This window comes from Nylanderia fulva, unplaced genomic scaffold, assembly GCF_048542155.1.
Source record: "Nylanderia fulva isolate GAGA-0341 unplaced genomic scaffold, ASM4854215v1 Scaffold119, whole genome shotgun sequence".
NCBI lineage: Eukaryota > Metazoa > Arthropoda > Insecta > Hymenoptera > Formicidae > Nylanderia > Nylanderia fulva.
In genome coordinates, this window is record NW_028189398.1 from 34,663 (window position 1) to 51,380 (window position 16,718).

Here is a 16,718-nt window from a genome sequence, read left to right on the forward strand (position 1 = left end):
TATTTTATATATACTACAAATAAGAAGGCCTAAAAACGAGGAAATGTACGCGGATGTTACTGCGTACATTTCCAACGTAAATTAAGTTTTTGTTGGAAATAAACAGTGACACAAGACATTATCATTCTCGGTATACTACCAAGACTTAAAATTTGGAAATAATCTCATACTTAAGACTTAATTTCCAATAATCTCATACTTGAGATTTAATTTTAATTAACCCTCCAACTCCCCTACGAAAAATAATTAAATAAATGCGAGAGAGAAATATAGATCCGAAAGTCGCTGAATCGGGATTAAATCTCAAGTATGAGATTATTTTTCAAATTTTAAGGCTTGGTAGTATACCGCGAGAATATGATACGCGTGTGTTTTGCACTGTTTATTTCCAACGAAAACTTAATTTACGTTGGAAATGTACGCAACAACATCCGCATTTGTTATTTATATTTAATATACAAAGCCATAATTTAATCTTATTGTTAGTTGACATTATTTTAATTTTCTGTTCTACTTGGGGTTCACGAGAACCTTATGCCGTTGTTATTGCCATGTCGAATCTGCTGACTGAAATAGTATATACGATAAAATCAACGGAAAATAATATGCAGCATCTCATCAAAAGTAAGAACATAATATTTTTTTTCCTTTCCGATCCTTGAGCGCAAAAATAAATTAAGAGATACAAATTAAATTTGAAATAAACTCGAACATAAAATATTAGAGGTCACCAGGGACGTATATTATATCGAAATAAATTGGAAAGGTAATGAATTATTTACTAATTAATTTTCTTGTTTGTGATAGAGAATATATCGTATAATTTTTTCAAAGAAAACCGAACATTATTTTTTTTTTTTTTTATCTCGACATAATGTCTTATTGTTAATGTAAATCGACAATAGTACTTTAATAGTTTTACGCGGAAAAATAGAAATAATAGAAATCGCACCAAGAGAAAAGATTTTTAACCAAATAAATATATTTTTTAACTTTTTTAGAAGAAATTGTTGATTTTATTTAAACAAAAATTTCTAATTTTATAAGTAAATATATGGTTGTATTGAGAATAATATTTTATATAAATTAATACAATTGTCGCTCGTATATTGAAAACAAAGTGATAAATATAAGGCCAACTTATCGAGCTGAATATTCGAGATGTTCAGTCAACTACCATTTATTACATGTATAAATTATAAAACTACAGTCATTATATTAAAACTAACGCAAATTACAATCATTCTATAAACGTTTCGACCGCACGCGGTCTTCTTCAGTATAATTATTGAAATATAAATTCTTACAATTCACATAATATCGAAATTTAATTATAGTTATTCAGAATCAAGAGTTTTTGAGCAATTAACGCGTGTTTCAATCCGTCCTGTCCAACAATGTTCGCCTCGATATGATCCCTGATTTTGTTCAGATCTCGGATAGTTTCATCGTTAATATGCGAGAAATTAACCCGTTCCGTAGGCGCTGCGATTAATAAAAAATTACCGATCAACGTATGTCCAAATTATAATATGTATCCCCTACAATTGGTAGTATGCTTACCTATCATCGTTCTTCTTGACAATTTTGCTACTTATTAACAGTTATTAAGGATGACACGTAACAAACCAACAATACAGAAAGACAGCTCATTTTAAACTCTACTTGATCGGAGAGCGTGCGTGTTTATATATGATCTAATATCTATGTTTTACTCGTTAATGTCCTATTTGTCCTATTATTATTTCTTGTTCGCTAATATATCCAAAATATCAAAATACGACTCGCTAAGTAACTCAGTATCTTTGTTTAAATTTAGTCCATTTTTTTGTTCCTTGATATGTAGCATCTCAGAAATGAGTCTTTTATAATAATTATTTTCGTTGTCCATGAATATTTTATATCTTTACCCAGATAGCACAGAATATTTATAAAATATATTTATAGAATATTTATAATAATTATTTTAATATTTTATAAATATTTATCATATATTTTATAAATGTTTTTGGAGTCTTAGATTCAATAGATCATAAATATTTATCATAAATATCAAAAAATATTTACAATAAATATTATGGTAAATATTATAAATATACACAATGATAAATTATTAAATATTATTAGGCCCTGTGTAACGAGCACAAAAAAAAATTTTTTATTAATTCTTAAAAAAAAATTTTTTTTAATTTGACAAAACCAAACGTTTCGACCTGTACTAGGTTTTCTTCAGTGCGCAGTAATCGTTATGATAATTAAATAAATATAAAAATAAAAATTCTAATATATACTAAGTCGCTATATAATGTCAAGTAAATTAAAAACTGATGTCAAGATTCATTGCCGGACTAACAGCCTTTCGCCGACCAACGAAGAGCGGTTGGTTTAGAGCAATTTCGAAGCGCCACTCTGAGTTATTAATAATAATTTTAAAATAATATAGATTAACCGGATTAGTTATATGATTTTGCACTCAGTGTGGACTGTTCGTGTCGAGCTATACTTGATGATTTTAATTTAATGTCAATGTATTTAGCCTTTTAATCTTGACATCAGTTTTTAATTTACTTGACATTATATAGCGACTTAGTATTAGAATTTTTATTTTTATATTTATTTAATTATCATAACGATTACTGCGCACTGAAGAAGACCTAGTACAGGTCGAAACGTTTGGTTTTGTCAAATTTAAAAAAATTTTTTTCTAAGAATTAATAAAAATAAAAAAAATTAAAAAATTTTTTTTTTTGTGCTTGTTACACAGAGTCTAATAATATTTAATAATTTATCATTGTGTTTGTTTACATACGAGCTTAAGCACTGTTAGAGTTTAGTTGATTTTGTATGGTAATTGTTATTGTATTATAAATATATTTATTAAATGATTATGATGCAGATTTTTTAAATTTATATTTTCTTTAATATTACTGTGTTACGCAGTAAGAAATTAATCTGCCACCTCTGATCACAACGTCTGTGCAGTGATGGGCTTTAAAAATTGTGATGTTCTAGGACCCCCATTTTTGGCAGGGCGTTATTCAAAGAATATTTGTTGACATGCTCTTAGTTGTGCTCCGCGAGCAGATGAAACATTTATAGCGAATTGCTTTCATGGAATCATTACTGTGGGGGGCTCATATATCACAACATTACACAAGAATCCGTCCGTATTAAGGGATTCCTAAATAATATGCGATACATTGAAAGGATCCGGAATGAACGTTGGAGCGACCAACAGGAATTGAAAGAAATGTGGGGTGAAATCAAAGAACACGATAAAGGAAGATGACTGGAACGGCATCTACGATCATATATCCTCCCAAGCATTTTCTGCTGGGCTCTGGGTGGACTCGAACCTGCGTTACGCCTATTCTTCGCCTCAGGCGAGTTTCGGCGACGCAGTGTGCACGACCAACCGCTACTCCCAAGTTTTCATTGTATATTATTATTATTCAAAGGATCAGTTTTTAAATTAATCGAGCAAACTAGTCGAAATCACAGATTAATAGATAGATCGCCAAAGGCATGTCTAAAGAGGAGACCGTCATTTTTGCCCCTTACCGACACACTTTGCCCCTTGTTCGAGTCCAGGCTAATAAAATCCTTTAATTTTACCAAAAAACTTTGCCTCTGGTGCGAGTTCAGGCTAAAATCTTTTTATTTTACACGTATAATCAAAAGATTTTAGCCTGAACTCGCACTAGAGGCAAAGTTTTTTGGTAAAATTAAAAGATTTTATTAGCCTGGACTCGAACCAGGGGCAAAGTGTGTCGTAAGGGGCAAAAATGACGGTCTCCTCTTTAGACAGACCTTTGGTGATCTGTCTATTAATCTGTGTCAAAATTATTGCTTATTAATTAGAAATTACAACGTTTCGACCATATATGATTGTAGTCCTTTTCAAGTATAAAAATTTTTGATGAAACAATCTTAATAACTCTGAAATCAACTCAACATATTCGAGTTAATAAATTCAATAGCATATATTGTTACAGTTAAAAAGAGAGAACGTTTTGTCAATATAAAACTTCGTAAAAAACTCCATTATTATTCAATTTTAATAAATTTATTAATTTTCAGAATATCACACAAGAATCCGTCCATTTAAGGGGTTCCCCTTGTCGGTGAGAAGAGAACAGAAAATATATCTGTCTCTCTCTATTATCTGAGCCCGAAGTTGGCCGAAACCAGTCGAAGCGCTAGCCGAACCTAAGGGAATACAAAATGTCCATCAATAGGTGGAAGGAATAACATCTATTCCCTCTTCCTATTGGTGGACATTTTCTATTCTCTGCTTCTGACGCGTGAAGGTATCATTTCATGTGCAGGATACTGCCGCAGCAGTTTGTTGCTATTGGTGAAGTTCAATTGAACGAACAGCAAACGCAGCAAAGCAAAAGAACACGCAACTAGTTGATTCTAATTATTGTTATTCTTATATTAGTTAAATAATGGATTTTAAGAATAAAATAGATTATTGTGAGAATATAAAAGCAAAAATCGTATTTTAAACGTCGAAATAATAAGAGAACAAAGAAATATGCTCTAATAAATTTTGATCACGTGACTGATTTACTGCTGCAGCATGCTGCGTATGAAAAGGCACCTTGACATTGTGTAAAGACCTTTAAGGGTCGACAGGTCGGTCGGCCAAACTCCGAATTGATGTTGGAGACCTCGCGCGGTGACAACGCGAAACTCCGATTTCAGTGTTGCCAACGCCGAGAAACCAATTCTCGGGTTTTATGTAGTGGTGCATGTCTGTACACGTACATACACCATTGCATTGCTCACGCGGACGCACCGTAGAGAGACAAGGACCGATAATCACGTGTTCTCCTTGTTCCTCTACCGTGCCGGTATACGCGAGATGCCACCTGAAAATGCTTTCTGGCCTTCCGTAGCAGAAGGCAGTAGCGTAGCAAGGCTAATAAGTACCTACTTTTTATAAATTTTATATATCCTTATGCACATATGTGCGTATATATATATATATATATATATATATATATATATATATATTATATAAGGGATATGTTGATTATTCTTGATTTCTTTTTGATTATTGATGCTACCCATACAGCACCGATAGATTGCAAAAACATTACAACAATCTTTCACCGCAATATTGCAATATTACAAATTCACTGCAAAATGTTGCTACATCATTGCTGTTGAATTGCAGCAATGTTAAAATGTCCGCTTTTTGGAAGATTGCAACAAAATATTACAACAATATTGCAATATGTTATGAGTTTGCAATAATGCATTGTTATTGCAACCATAAACTAATGTTGCATATACAGGTATATAAATGTAAATAAATCATTAATGAAAATACGTTGTAGTTAATTTATATATATTACAATATATAAATTATAGAATTTGGATTACATGCAATATTTCCGAAATATTAATGTCATGTTGCTACAAGTGTGCTGGAATTTTGTGCACTTATATCTCTGCAATGTCTTTATAATGTTGCATTGCAACTTGCAACATTGCAACGTTGCTGCAATATAATTGCAATAATCTGTGCTGTATGGGTATTGTATAATTTGCTCCAATAACTTATAACGTGAAAGAACGTACCGTTGAGTAATATATAATCAATGCAAGGATGTTCAGTATATCATCCAGTAAATTAGAGTTCAAATATATCAATATCAATTTTTTTATAATACAATATATATATATATATATATATATTGGAATATAGAAAAATGATAAAATATATTTCGGCGATTTAAAAATTTTTTAATATATTGAAAATATTTTTACTACATATATATAAGTGTAAAATAATTCAGAAAATAAATTTAATAAAAATCTATATATCAGCTGTGTGCATGTGTGCAATTGATTTATTGAAATTTATTTACGGAAGTATTTTGCATTTATATATTTATAGTGTGTGTAGTTGTAAAATGATTAAAATATTTTCAATATCAAATTTTTAAGTTTATCGCCTATATAAAAAATATATTTCTATGATTTTCTATATTCTAATACTAATATATTATAAAAAAATTGATATTGATATATTTGAACTCAAGTTTTTTACGTGATTAAATATTCTTGCATTGAGCCATCATACGTTACTCGTAAGTTCTTTCATATCTGTATATATATATATATATATATACACTTATATATATATATATTATATATATATATATAATATTTCATTTATTTATAAAATACATTTTTAATTCATATTCAACCTGAATGATATTTTCTATATGTTTATGCTATCCTCCGATCTATCCCTAACAAATTAGGAGGTGTAATTGCATTATTATCATCAATTATTATCTTATATTTTTTACCTCTAATTTCTATAAAATTTAATTCATTATCATTTTATCCTTTAAATCAATATGTAATTTGAATTTTCATTAATATGTTTAGTCTATTAATATGAGCAGGAGCTCAACCTTTTATCATGATTAGACAAATTTTATCATTATGTTACTTTCTTTATTTTATCTTATTACCTTTCCTAATAAAAATTTGAGATTTAATTATTTTTAAATAAATATTTTAAAATTTATTATTATAAATAAATTTAAAATATTAAAAATAATTATATGTAACATTTAAATTTTTTATAAATTACTATTAAATTAAGTTAATAATCTTGAATTTAAGTTTATGTTTTGAAAACATATTAAAAAAATTTTAATTTTCTATTAACTTTTAAACATTTAATTTTTTTTACTAAATTATTATTAATAATATAAATTTAAATCCAAAAATTAATAAAATATAAACCAAAATTATTGGTAAAATAATTTTCCAACATAAATATATTAATTTATCATATTGTATTCGAGGAAGTATTCCATGTATAAAAATTACTATTCTACATAAAATATTAATTAAAATAAAAGTTAAAATTATTGAATATTTTAATAAATTTCTAAATATATAAATTCTAATTAATCTAAAAAAATAATTATTCCATATTCAGATAAAAAAATTAATGTAAACCCACCCCTAAAATATTCAATATTAAATCATCTGACTCACTTTCGATAAAATCTATAGGACTTCGATTTAATTCAGCTAAAATCCTAATAAAAACTATAATAAACAAAGGATATAAAACTACTATATATCATAAATAAAATTGATAATTAATAAAATCAAAAAAAGAATATCTCTCTCTTATTAATATAATAACTAAAATAATTAAAATAAATCTTACTTCATATGATAATATTTGTGAAACTGATCGTATTGCCCCTATTATTGAATAAATCGAATTAGCTGATCATCCCATAAAAATTATAACATACCCTCTAATAGTTATAAAAACAATTATTAATAAAATAGAATAATTTAAAAAATAAATATTAGTAATGTAAGGAAATACTAATCATATTATTATTAAAACAAATCTAATTATAGGACATAAATAAAAAAAATTATAATTAGATTTATATACATAAAATAATTCTTTATTAAGTAATTTAATAGCATCACTAAAAGATTGAAATAATCCTATAAATCCCACCTTATTAGGTTCTTTACGAATTTGTACATATCTTAAAATTTTTCGTTCCAATAAAGTTAAAAAAGCTACCCCAACTAATATAATTAATAACAAAATTAACAATCTTAATATATTTAACGCACTATAAAAATATAATCTTAAATTTTGACAAATTATTACTTGTATAACTTTTTTCTATTATACATCATTAAAATTCTAAATTTAATACACTTAAATTTTGCCAAAGTAATTTTATTTATTTACATATATTTGATCAATTAAATTTATTCATTAAAAAAAATATAATTTAAAAAAAAGTCCTTTTGTACAAAATTTTCTTAATTTTATTATAGATAGAAACCGATCTGGCTTACACCGATCTGAACTCAAATCATGTAAAATTTTATTAGTCGAACAGACTAAAATATTAAACTTCTTTATTTAATTTTTATTTTAATTCAACATCGAGGTCGCAATCATTTTTATTAATATGATCTTTCTAAAAATATTACGCTGTTATCCCTAAGGTAATTAATTTTTATAATTATTATAAAAAAAAAAAAAATTTTCTTAATTTAATAATCAATTCTTTATAAAAATTTCATTAATTAATGTTAAAATTATCTTTAAATTAAAGTTTATTTTATTTAATTATCCTCCCAATAAAATATAATCATTAAAATAAAATTTATTTCCTTAAATAAAAAAATTATATTAATTTAATAGGGTCTTCTCGTCCCATAATTTCTTTTAAGAATTTTAACTTAAAATTTAAATTTTAAATCTACAAATTAAAACAGCTTTAATCAATTCCTTCATTCCAGTTTTCATTTAAAAAACAATTGATTATGCTACCTTTGCACCGTCAATATACTGCGGCTATTTAAAAATCACTGAGCAGAAATAATTTTAAATTATTATCAAAAAACCATGTTTTTGTTAAACAAGTAAATTAATGAAAATTAATGTGTATATGCATTACAATATATTCAATACAATATTCTCTTAATTTGAACGAAAATTATAAATAATTTATGCGTAACATATATTTTTGGACTCCTAAATAAAAAATATATTATATTATTTGCAAAAAATAAGATGAAATATTTTTTATTCGAATAGTCTCAACTGTTCTTTTAGCTGAATGTTTAGAAGCAATGAAAAAAATCGAGGATCTACGAAAAATTTAAGTACATTTCTAAGATTTTTTTATATGATATAAAAAAAATATATGGTATATAAATTGATTTTTTAATTTTTTTATTAATTTTTAATTACACACACACACACACACACAAATAGATTCTTATTATTTAAAATAGTTTTTATTTTTGTTCTTTATTTACATATGCATACATATACAAAAAAATAAAAATAATATGATAGCCTTTTTGCTGACATTATCTCTCAATATTTGCATCCGTGTGCTCACGTATTAGTTTTTGTACCTACATGGACGCTACTACATATGCGATGTAAGAGAGACAAAGATGGAATGATGCTCTCTCCTTGTCAAGCAGTCAGCATGTTACCACAGAAATTTCCCCTGCTCCTTATGAATCTAGTGAGAATCTTATCGTCCAGATATTTCATTAAATAAGTGACATAACTTCGTGAATTTTTTTTTAATATATTCTTTATATAATAAAGCAGTCCTCTAAAAGGCCGGATTTTACATTTTCGCTCTTAAAAATTTATAATAAATAAAATACGGACTCGCGGCTAACCCAACCTTACCCGTTCCTAGCTGTGCATTCCCCCAAGTTTATTAAAAATTTTTATTTTTATCTTTTTTTCATAAAATAGCTCTTTAGAGGACTACAAATGAGCTTACTGATTAAGAATATCCTAAATTTAATAAGATTCATTCAATATTTTCGCTAATATCTGGAAAATAAGAATCCGTAATTCCCGGCCGGCCGATAGGCGTCTCCACCATGTCGCCTGTCGACCCTTAATCTACAGCTGTTAATTGACAGGTGTGTATATGTGTACTTGTTTCAATGAGTAAATATCAGATCTTGCATTAAAATACGTATTCACAACTAGCTGTTCTTTAAAAACAATAAAATGACTTCCAAATCCGAAATTATACTGGAACATTTTTATATTTTTAACGGCACGTATGCTAAAAAGGAAGGAGAGGCGAGTATACAATGATGTATATGTCAAAGAAAATATTTTCTTTTTCTAATTGAAATATATTTATTTTTATAAATTTTTCTGTGCTTTTTAGGAAGAAAAGAAAATATTATACTATTACCCAGAGAAAGATTTAGATGTTCAAATAAAAAACATAGGACTCAGTGAAGCAATAATCAAATTTACAGAGTATGTATTACAATCATATCTTTCTATAAAGGATATTTCTACAAAGATTATTGCAGATCGTTTAATCCTGGCCAACCCTGTGATTATTGCCATACACACAAAACACGTCAAATTTACTACCAACCAGAACCTAATTTTTGGATGGTTATGGTAAATATATATTTTAGATGTACTGTAAGAGATTATAATTTTTCTAACTATTAAATATTAAATTATATATTATATTATAAATATTATATTTATAAATTTATTATATGTTTTATGTAATTGTATATTGTATTTATAAGTTATATATTTATATTTATAAATTAATTAAAATAATATAATTATTATATTATAATTATAAATGTTATATATTATAAACTATGAATGGGTTTTATAGATTGTTGGTGTACCATATATTTATAAAGAAGGAGATGGCAACAAATACCAAAACGATGAGGTATCCAGTGGCATCTGCCAAGGTATATTGAAACAGACGTACATGATGTTTAGATTGTTTATGGGCTCCTTTGAGACTATCATTAATGATCCAGAATGTGGTTCTGTAATGTTACTCAAACTTAAGTTGGAACATTTTTATTCACGAGTAAGCAAATGAGTATTTCTGTTATTACAAATCTATATATAGTTTGATACATCCATACATATTTTTTACATGTATTACATTTAATTTTTATCTTGTTTCAGTATCTACTCTCATTAAAGTTAAATAATAGTGATATTTTAGATGTTTTTCAAGGTTTACAATTTTTACCTCTTGACAAGATCACATTCCTTAAAGTGCAATGTTTCATGAATCTAGTAGAAGCTATGTTTACACAAGTAAAATACACAGCATTTCTTTATAATGACCAAATTGTTTGGTAAGTTAAGTGTGTTTTATGTTTATATTATTTTTATCATAATAAATGCATTTTCAATAATTATTAAATTAATTTTGTGTAATATGTATGTTTTTAGGAGTGGATTGGAACCTGAGGACATGCAAGTAGTTTATAATTATTTAGTGAGCACTCTTTTGCCAGCTCATCTTGAAAAAGAGTTGCATGGTGGTTCTATACCTAGAAACTCCCCTTCACCGTTCACAACTACACATTACGGAAAGTAATATACTTTGATTTAATTTGAATGTATTTTATATTATGATAATGTGTAATTAAGAACAACTTTGTTCACAGATTTGTTACCGGACCTGCTAATGTTAATGAGCCTAATTTAATTGGAAAGTCACCAAAGGTCTTCATCAATTATTCTACTAAACCTATATCACTGTATCTAGTAGTGTATCGAGCTTTAAGTGCAACAATATGTCTCTTTGTTGATAGTAAGTGTGAACTATTTAAAATTTAATTATATTTTATCATAACATAAAAATTAAAGCATTTATATATCTTTTTTTCAGAGAAAACTAGTTTATTAATTGATTTTTTCAAAAGCTTAGATAATTTTCTGGGCCCACAGTTAACCACATTGGTCAGTTCTGTAGCTGAGCAATGTTCTAAGCATGTAATAGTCACACCGGAATCCTGTACCAAGTATCTGTATTTTAATAAGCTAAATCTAGCATACAAAAGTACAATACATTTAGATAATAGGTGTTGCTCTAACGTACTCACGACACCCGAGGTGTTAAGAATTATTGCTGATATATACAATGATAGAAATAGGTACATACTACATACACACTTTTAAAAATAAAACAAATAAATACATAATAGGATTAATTAATAATTTGATGCTTACAGATTGAACGAGGCTGGAGAAATAATTATAAAGACCATAAGTGATTATTGGATTGTTGGAAAATTATCTAACTTAAGGGAATTTTTTGTTATTATACAGCAAAAAAGTGCAAGTATTATAGAAATTGATGGTGAGTGCAATATATTTTATGCAGGGTTGGATAAATTAATAGCTAATTAAATTTTAATTATAAAATTATTTATGTTAAAAGAGTTGAACAAAAAACTAACTCAGTTAAAAGTTAAGATTAAATTAAGTTAAATCAAAAATAAATTTTTAAAAATATTTATATTAAATTAAAATACTATAAATTTTTTAATATTTTATTTATTAATTTTTTAAATTTATATAAAATGACAAAAAGGAAATAAAAATTTTGTTTTTTATATAGGAATGTATATTTCGTTTTTAATTAGAATTATAAAAAATTATAAAAAGAATTATAAAATATAAAAAAAGTTAAAATAAGTATCTTTATTTATTTTATCATTCTTATAAGAATGACATACATCATAGCATAATTATCTCTTATTAAAATTTAATTGTACGATATTTAAGATTTGATAGAAAGAAAAATAATGTTTCAGAGATGAAAACAATTTTTAATTTAGGAAAAAAGTTTAAATTTAAAAATAACTAGTTTAAATCTTAAAAATTAACTCATTTTTAATTAATTAAGCTAAATTAAAATAAAAAATAAGTTAAAAGTTACTAACTTTTCATTTAACTTTTAATTAATTAGTTATCACCTAATCTAGATTCTGTGATATGCAATTAAGACCATAATAATCGCCCAAATAATCTTTATTTGTTATAGATGAAGTGAAGAGGCTTTGTGAGAAACAATTAAAAAGTATTTTTTTCCACTAGTGGCTATGTAATAAACCAATGAAAATAATGAATCACAAACATGATTATTTTTTCATTTTTGTGAATAAAAATAAATTTTAGGATAAATAATTTCTGATAAGGACAGCTTTCTGTTTCATTTTGCTAATTATCAGCAAAAGCAATATGCACTTTATGAGATATCTCAATTATGAAAAATTGTATACTTTATATATATATTATAAACAAATTATTAATTTTTTTACTATGTATATTTATATATTATATGTATTTTTTAATAATATTCTTTATCATGAAAAGTTGAACATTTGTCTATGAAATAATATTATATGGGCAATAACAAAATATAAAAATATAGTTCAAAATATATATGTGGAATTAATGTCAAGATATATATAATAATAGTTATATTTCGATATTACAATCCGATTTATAAACACAAATTTATTGTAGAAATCGTTTAAAATGTCAATCAGATTTTTCTTCGTTTACATTTTTTTGATTAGGAATAACATTGGAGAATTTTTTCAATTTTGCTACAAAAAAACCGTACATGTTATGCACATGCGGGTAATACCTCTTAGTTAATTTAAGCGTAGGGTGAAATCGATGTTGTCTGTAGCTCGTAAAACCATCAGTTCCGAATTCTAAGCCGGTGGGCACTAATTTAACATTACGTTTCTTGAGGGCGTAATCGATAATCCATTCGTTTTCTTCCGGGAGAATCGAGCAAGTCGAGTAAACGATAGTACCACCAGTTTCCGAACGAGCATTAACGCAATCTATCGCAGCCAGCAACAATTCCCTCTGCAACGTGCAGCAACGTTGAATATCTATCTCCTCTTTATTCGTCTTCACGCTGAGGTCCTTCGCGATTACTCCTGTGCCTGTGCAAGGAGCATCCAACAGGACTTTGTCGAAGCCTTTCATAATCTGAAAATTATTGTTATTTGTCATTATTCTGAAATCTTTCTTTTTTGCGAATTAGGCCCTACACACAATAGAAAAAATATTAGGAATAAATGTTAAATATTAGAATTGTTTTAAAATAAAATTGAAAAACTCTAATATACAAATACAAATTCAGGAAAAAAAGTGCTCTTATTAGTTTATTAGCTCTTACTTACTTTTATATCAGTTTTCCATTTTATTATTTTAAAATAAGTCTTATTCCTAATATTTTCTCTGTCGTGCAGGGAAAACTCTAATATACAAATTTCGTCTTTTTGATTTTATTATTTTATAATAATTCTTATTCTTAATATTTAATTTATATTCCTAATATTATCGTGTGTAGGGTCTTATAAGCGCTAATAAAAATGAAATTATTTTATACCTTAGAAAATTGTCTTCCATCATAATTGCAGATAACGGAATTTGTGATACCAACTCTATGAAGATTGCCGACGACAGCCTTCAAGCGATCTCTATTTAAATCGTTAGCAAATAATGTTCCAGTGTTCTTCATGAGTGCAGCAATGTGTGAGGTTTTTCCACCTGGCGCAGCACACATGTCGAGAATCCTTTCATTTTCCTTTGGGTCTAGTGCCATAACTGGTAAGAAGCTAGCAGCACCTTGTATGATGTAATGTCCAGCTAGATACTCTGGTGTCGCACCTATAGGTACTTGCGAGGAATACACTACTAAACCAACCTTTGTCCATTTTCCTATTGGATCGAGATTAACACCCCTGTTGATCAGAGCCTGAAAATAAATTCGACATCATCAATATACACATATACAAAATGTTCCATTTTAAAAGTTGGGGGACATAAAATAATGCCATTGATTTGACCTTGAATAGATCATTCAAAGGTCATGTGAAGATCATTTTCAATTTCTTTATTATGAACCCCCATTTTTATTACATATTCTTGTAGCTTATCTCGAGAGCTTTCCAAAACATTATAATAAAGTATATTTTCATTTAGTACTTTTCAAGTTATAAAGCTTTGAAGTTAACAATTTTTTTACATAAAATGTAAAATATTGTTTTCGATAATCATTCTTTAATACTTTTATGCACAGAATAATGAGACTAATCAATTGGTGTAAAGAAAACATAATTGCTTTTAAGAAAAAGTACATGCAGCTACATATTGCAAATTTTTTAATAAAAAAATTAATTTTTTTTATAAAATAAAAGTATTAAGATAAGATTACCAAAAACCGAATATTTTAATAGATATTTTACATTTATGTCAAAAAATTTTTATTTTCAAACTTTATAACTAGAAAGTACTTAATGAAAATATACTTTATTATAGTGTTTTTTAGAAAGCTCTTGAGATAAGCTACAAGAATATGCAATAAATAGTATTGTATTATGTAAAGTATCTATCTACCTCTGCTAAATCACGTCGTCGCGTTTTCAAAGTATTTGTACGGATGGTCATAGGTCTTTCTACTTCGCTCGCTTCTAAAAATTCGATTAATTCATCCAGTGAGAACATTTGCATCAATTTCTCCATCAAGAAATCATTGTAACTGTAATATGTACATAAATCTCGTCGAAGTAATTCGATATATTCGGAACGCGATCTGTTTTCCGTTCGTAATCTCTTGAAGTCTGATAATACTATAATAACGTCTCGTATTCGTTGCTGAATGTCTTTTAAGTTAGTGACATTAGCAAGTTCCTCTTCAGTTGGAAAAGAGAATATACTTTGATGAGAAATCATATTGTCCATTTCTTCTTGCGCAAGTTTTCTATTTAGAAGATAAAAGAATTAATAAAAAGTATTCAATAATATATTTTTAGTAATTTAGTATTTTGAAAGTAAATTAATAAAATTAAAAAATAAAAAGGAATTATATATATATTAATTAATACTATATTATATTAATTAATACATTTACTCACTCTTCTTCTTGTTTCTTCTTTTTTAATTTTTTATTAGCTTTTTCTATTGGAAGTGAATCATCATCACTTTTATCATCTGTTTCTTCATTATCCTCCATTTGATCAACAGAGTCTTCCTCATCATCACTGGATACCATTTCTTCACTATCACTTTCAACTTTATTTACAAATTTCTTTTTTGCTTTTTTTGATTTCATTGTAAAAAGTGATTGATTGTCATTCTCTTCGTTCATTTCTTCATCTTCAATATTGTCATCAACTTCCTCATCATCACTTTTATCATCTGTTTCTTCATTATCCTCCATTTGCTCGTCAATAAACTCTTCATCATCTTCATTGCTATAATTAACAACTGATTTCAATTTCTTTTCTTTTTTCTTTTTTAGCTTCTTTGATATATTTTTCTCCTAAAATTAATTAAATTAATTTGTACATCAAAATTAATATAAAACAATGATGCGTTTATCATGTAAAAAAAAAAAGCATACCTGTTTTAATTGTATCTGTTCTTTTGGATTGGTTTTTTTCTTGAGTAATTTTTTTGCATTTTCTTTCAGCTGTTGATTTTTTAATCTCTTCTGTGCCCTCTGTTTTTGCCGATGACTTAACTTACTTATCTCTTTAACTGCAACATGATAACATGATAAATAATTTTATTTATCAAATATAAAAATTTATTAATGCATTGCTTTATACAATATAAAAATTTATTAATGCATTGCTGTCTCTTTGCATACCTAAAACTCCCTTTGGAAAAGTTGGATCACTCTGCTTTTTCCCTTTTTTCCCACGTCCAATAGAAACTTCAGCCTCATCAAATTTTGCTTTACGACCCATATTTACCTAATAATAATAAGGTAAGTATAATTATATTTATAGTTTTTCGTTCATTTAATAATAAATTTGATCTTAAATTTTATTTTATAAATGAGTAATTAATATATTCCAATTTTTTTCTCGTAAATATAAATATATTTATTATATAAAAAACTTTCTTCCACATGTAATGTCAAGAAGATGAAGTCACTACGCTTTAATATTGAAGATAATTTGAAACTAATTAAAATTTTAAAAAATTAAAAATAATTTAAAGTAAAATTTAAAATCCGAATAAATTGTTTTAGCCAAATATAAAATTATCATTAATAAATACCTCAAAATGTGTATTCTTCTTGTGAAAAAGGTTAGAATAAAATTTACGACCATAGATTCAGTGATATCTAGAGTCTCTCTATAATAAGAATTTTGAAAAACGATTTCTGATTGGTTCCGCCACTTTCAGTCAAACTTCCGTTTTTCTCACTGATGTATTTAAAACAATAAATAAATAAAATCAATAAAGTAAGTAAAATAAATAAAATAAATAAAATAAATAAAATAAATAAAATAAATAAAATAAATAAAATAAATAAAATAAATAAAATAAATAA

The 16,718-nt window shown here is 26.4% G+C and overlaps 2 protein-coding genes across 2 annotated transcripts; one reads left to right on the plus strand and one right to left on the minus strand.

The window, feature by feature from the left end:
- The first annotated feature begins 9,445 nt into the window (after positions 1 to 9,445).
- Positions 9,446 to 12,791, plus strand: Ccz1 (vacuolar fusion protein CCZ1). The gene is made up of 10 exons (XM_029314484.2): positions 9,446 to 9,643; positions 9,735 to 9,829; positions 9,886 to 9,979; positions 10,212 to 10,418; positions 10,520 to 10,695; positions 10,793 to 10,936; positions 11,011 to 11,156; positions 11,235 to 11,499; positions 11,578 to 11,705; positions 12,393 to 12,791. Exons 1-10 carry the CDS (start codon positions 9,569 to 9,571, stop codon positions 12,443 to 12,445), a joined length of 1,383 nt encoding a protein of 460 aa, XP_029170317.1. The 5' UTR covers positions 9,446 to 9,568; the 3' UTR covers positions 12,446 to 12,791.
- A 25-nt stretch (positions 12,792 to 12,816) lies between these two features.
- LOC114940004 (28S rRNA (cytosine(4447)-C(5))-methyltransferase) lies at positions 12,817 to 16,506 on the minus strand. Its single transcript, XM_085490054.1, has 7 exons — positions 16,442 to 16,506; positions 16,026 to 16,131; positions 15,777 to 15,913; positions 15,289 to 15,695; positions 14,771 to 15,134; positions 13,761 to 14,129; positions 12,817 to 13,357 (listed from the first exon to the last, which is right to left on the minus strand). The coding sequence occupies exons 2-7, from the start codon at positions 16,123 to 16,125 to the stop codon at positions 12,893 to 12,895; spliced, it is 1,842 nt and encodes a 613-aa protein (XP_085346180.1). The 5' UTR covers positions 16,126 to 16,131; positions 16,442 to 16,506; the 3' UTR covers positions 12,817 to 12,892.
- Between the last annotated feature and the right edge of the window lie 212 nt (positions 16,507 to 16,718).

Coding starts and splice junctions, on each gene's coding strand:
- Ccz1 (XM_029314484.2), top strand. CDS start 9,569: ATGACTTCCAAATCCGAAATTATACTGGAACATTTTTATATTTTTAAC. Junction 10,696..10,792: donor TATAATGACCAAATTGTTTG/GTAAGTTAAGTG, acceptor GTATGTTTTTAG/GAGTGGATTGGAACCTGAGG. Junction 11,706..12,392: donor AAGTATTATAGAAATTGATG/GTGAGTGCAATA, acceptor TATTTGTTATAG/ATGAAGTGAAGAGGCTTTGT.
- LOC114940004 (XM_085490054.1), bottom strand. CDS start 16,125: ATGGGTCGTAAAGCAAAATTTGATGAGGCTGAAGTTTCTATTGGACGT. Junction 15,914..16,025: donor TTTTCCAAAGGGAGTTTTAG/GTATGCAAAGAG, acceptor ATCATGTTGCAG/TTAAAGAGATAAGTAAGTTA. Junction 14,130..14,770: donor GACGACGTGATTTAGCAGAG/GTAGATAGATAC, acceptor ATTTATTTTCAG/GCTCTGATCAACAGGGGTGT.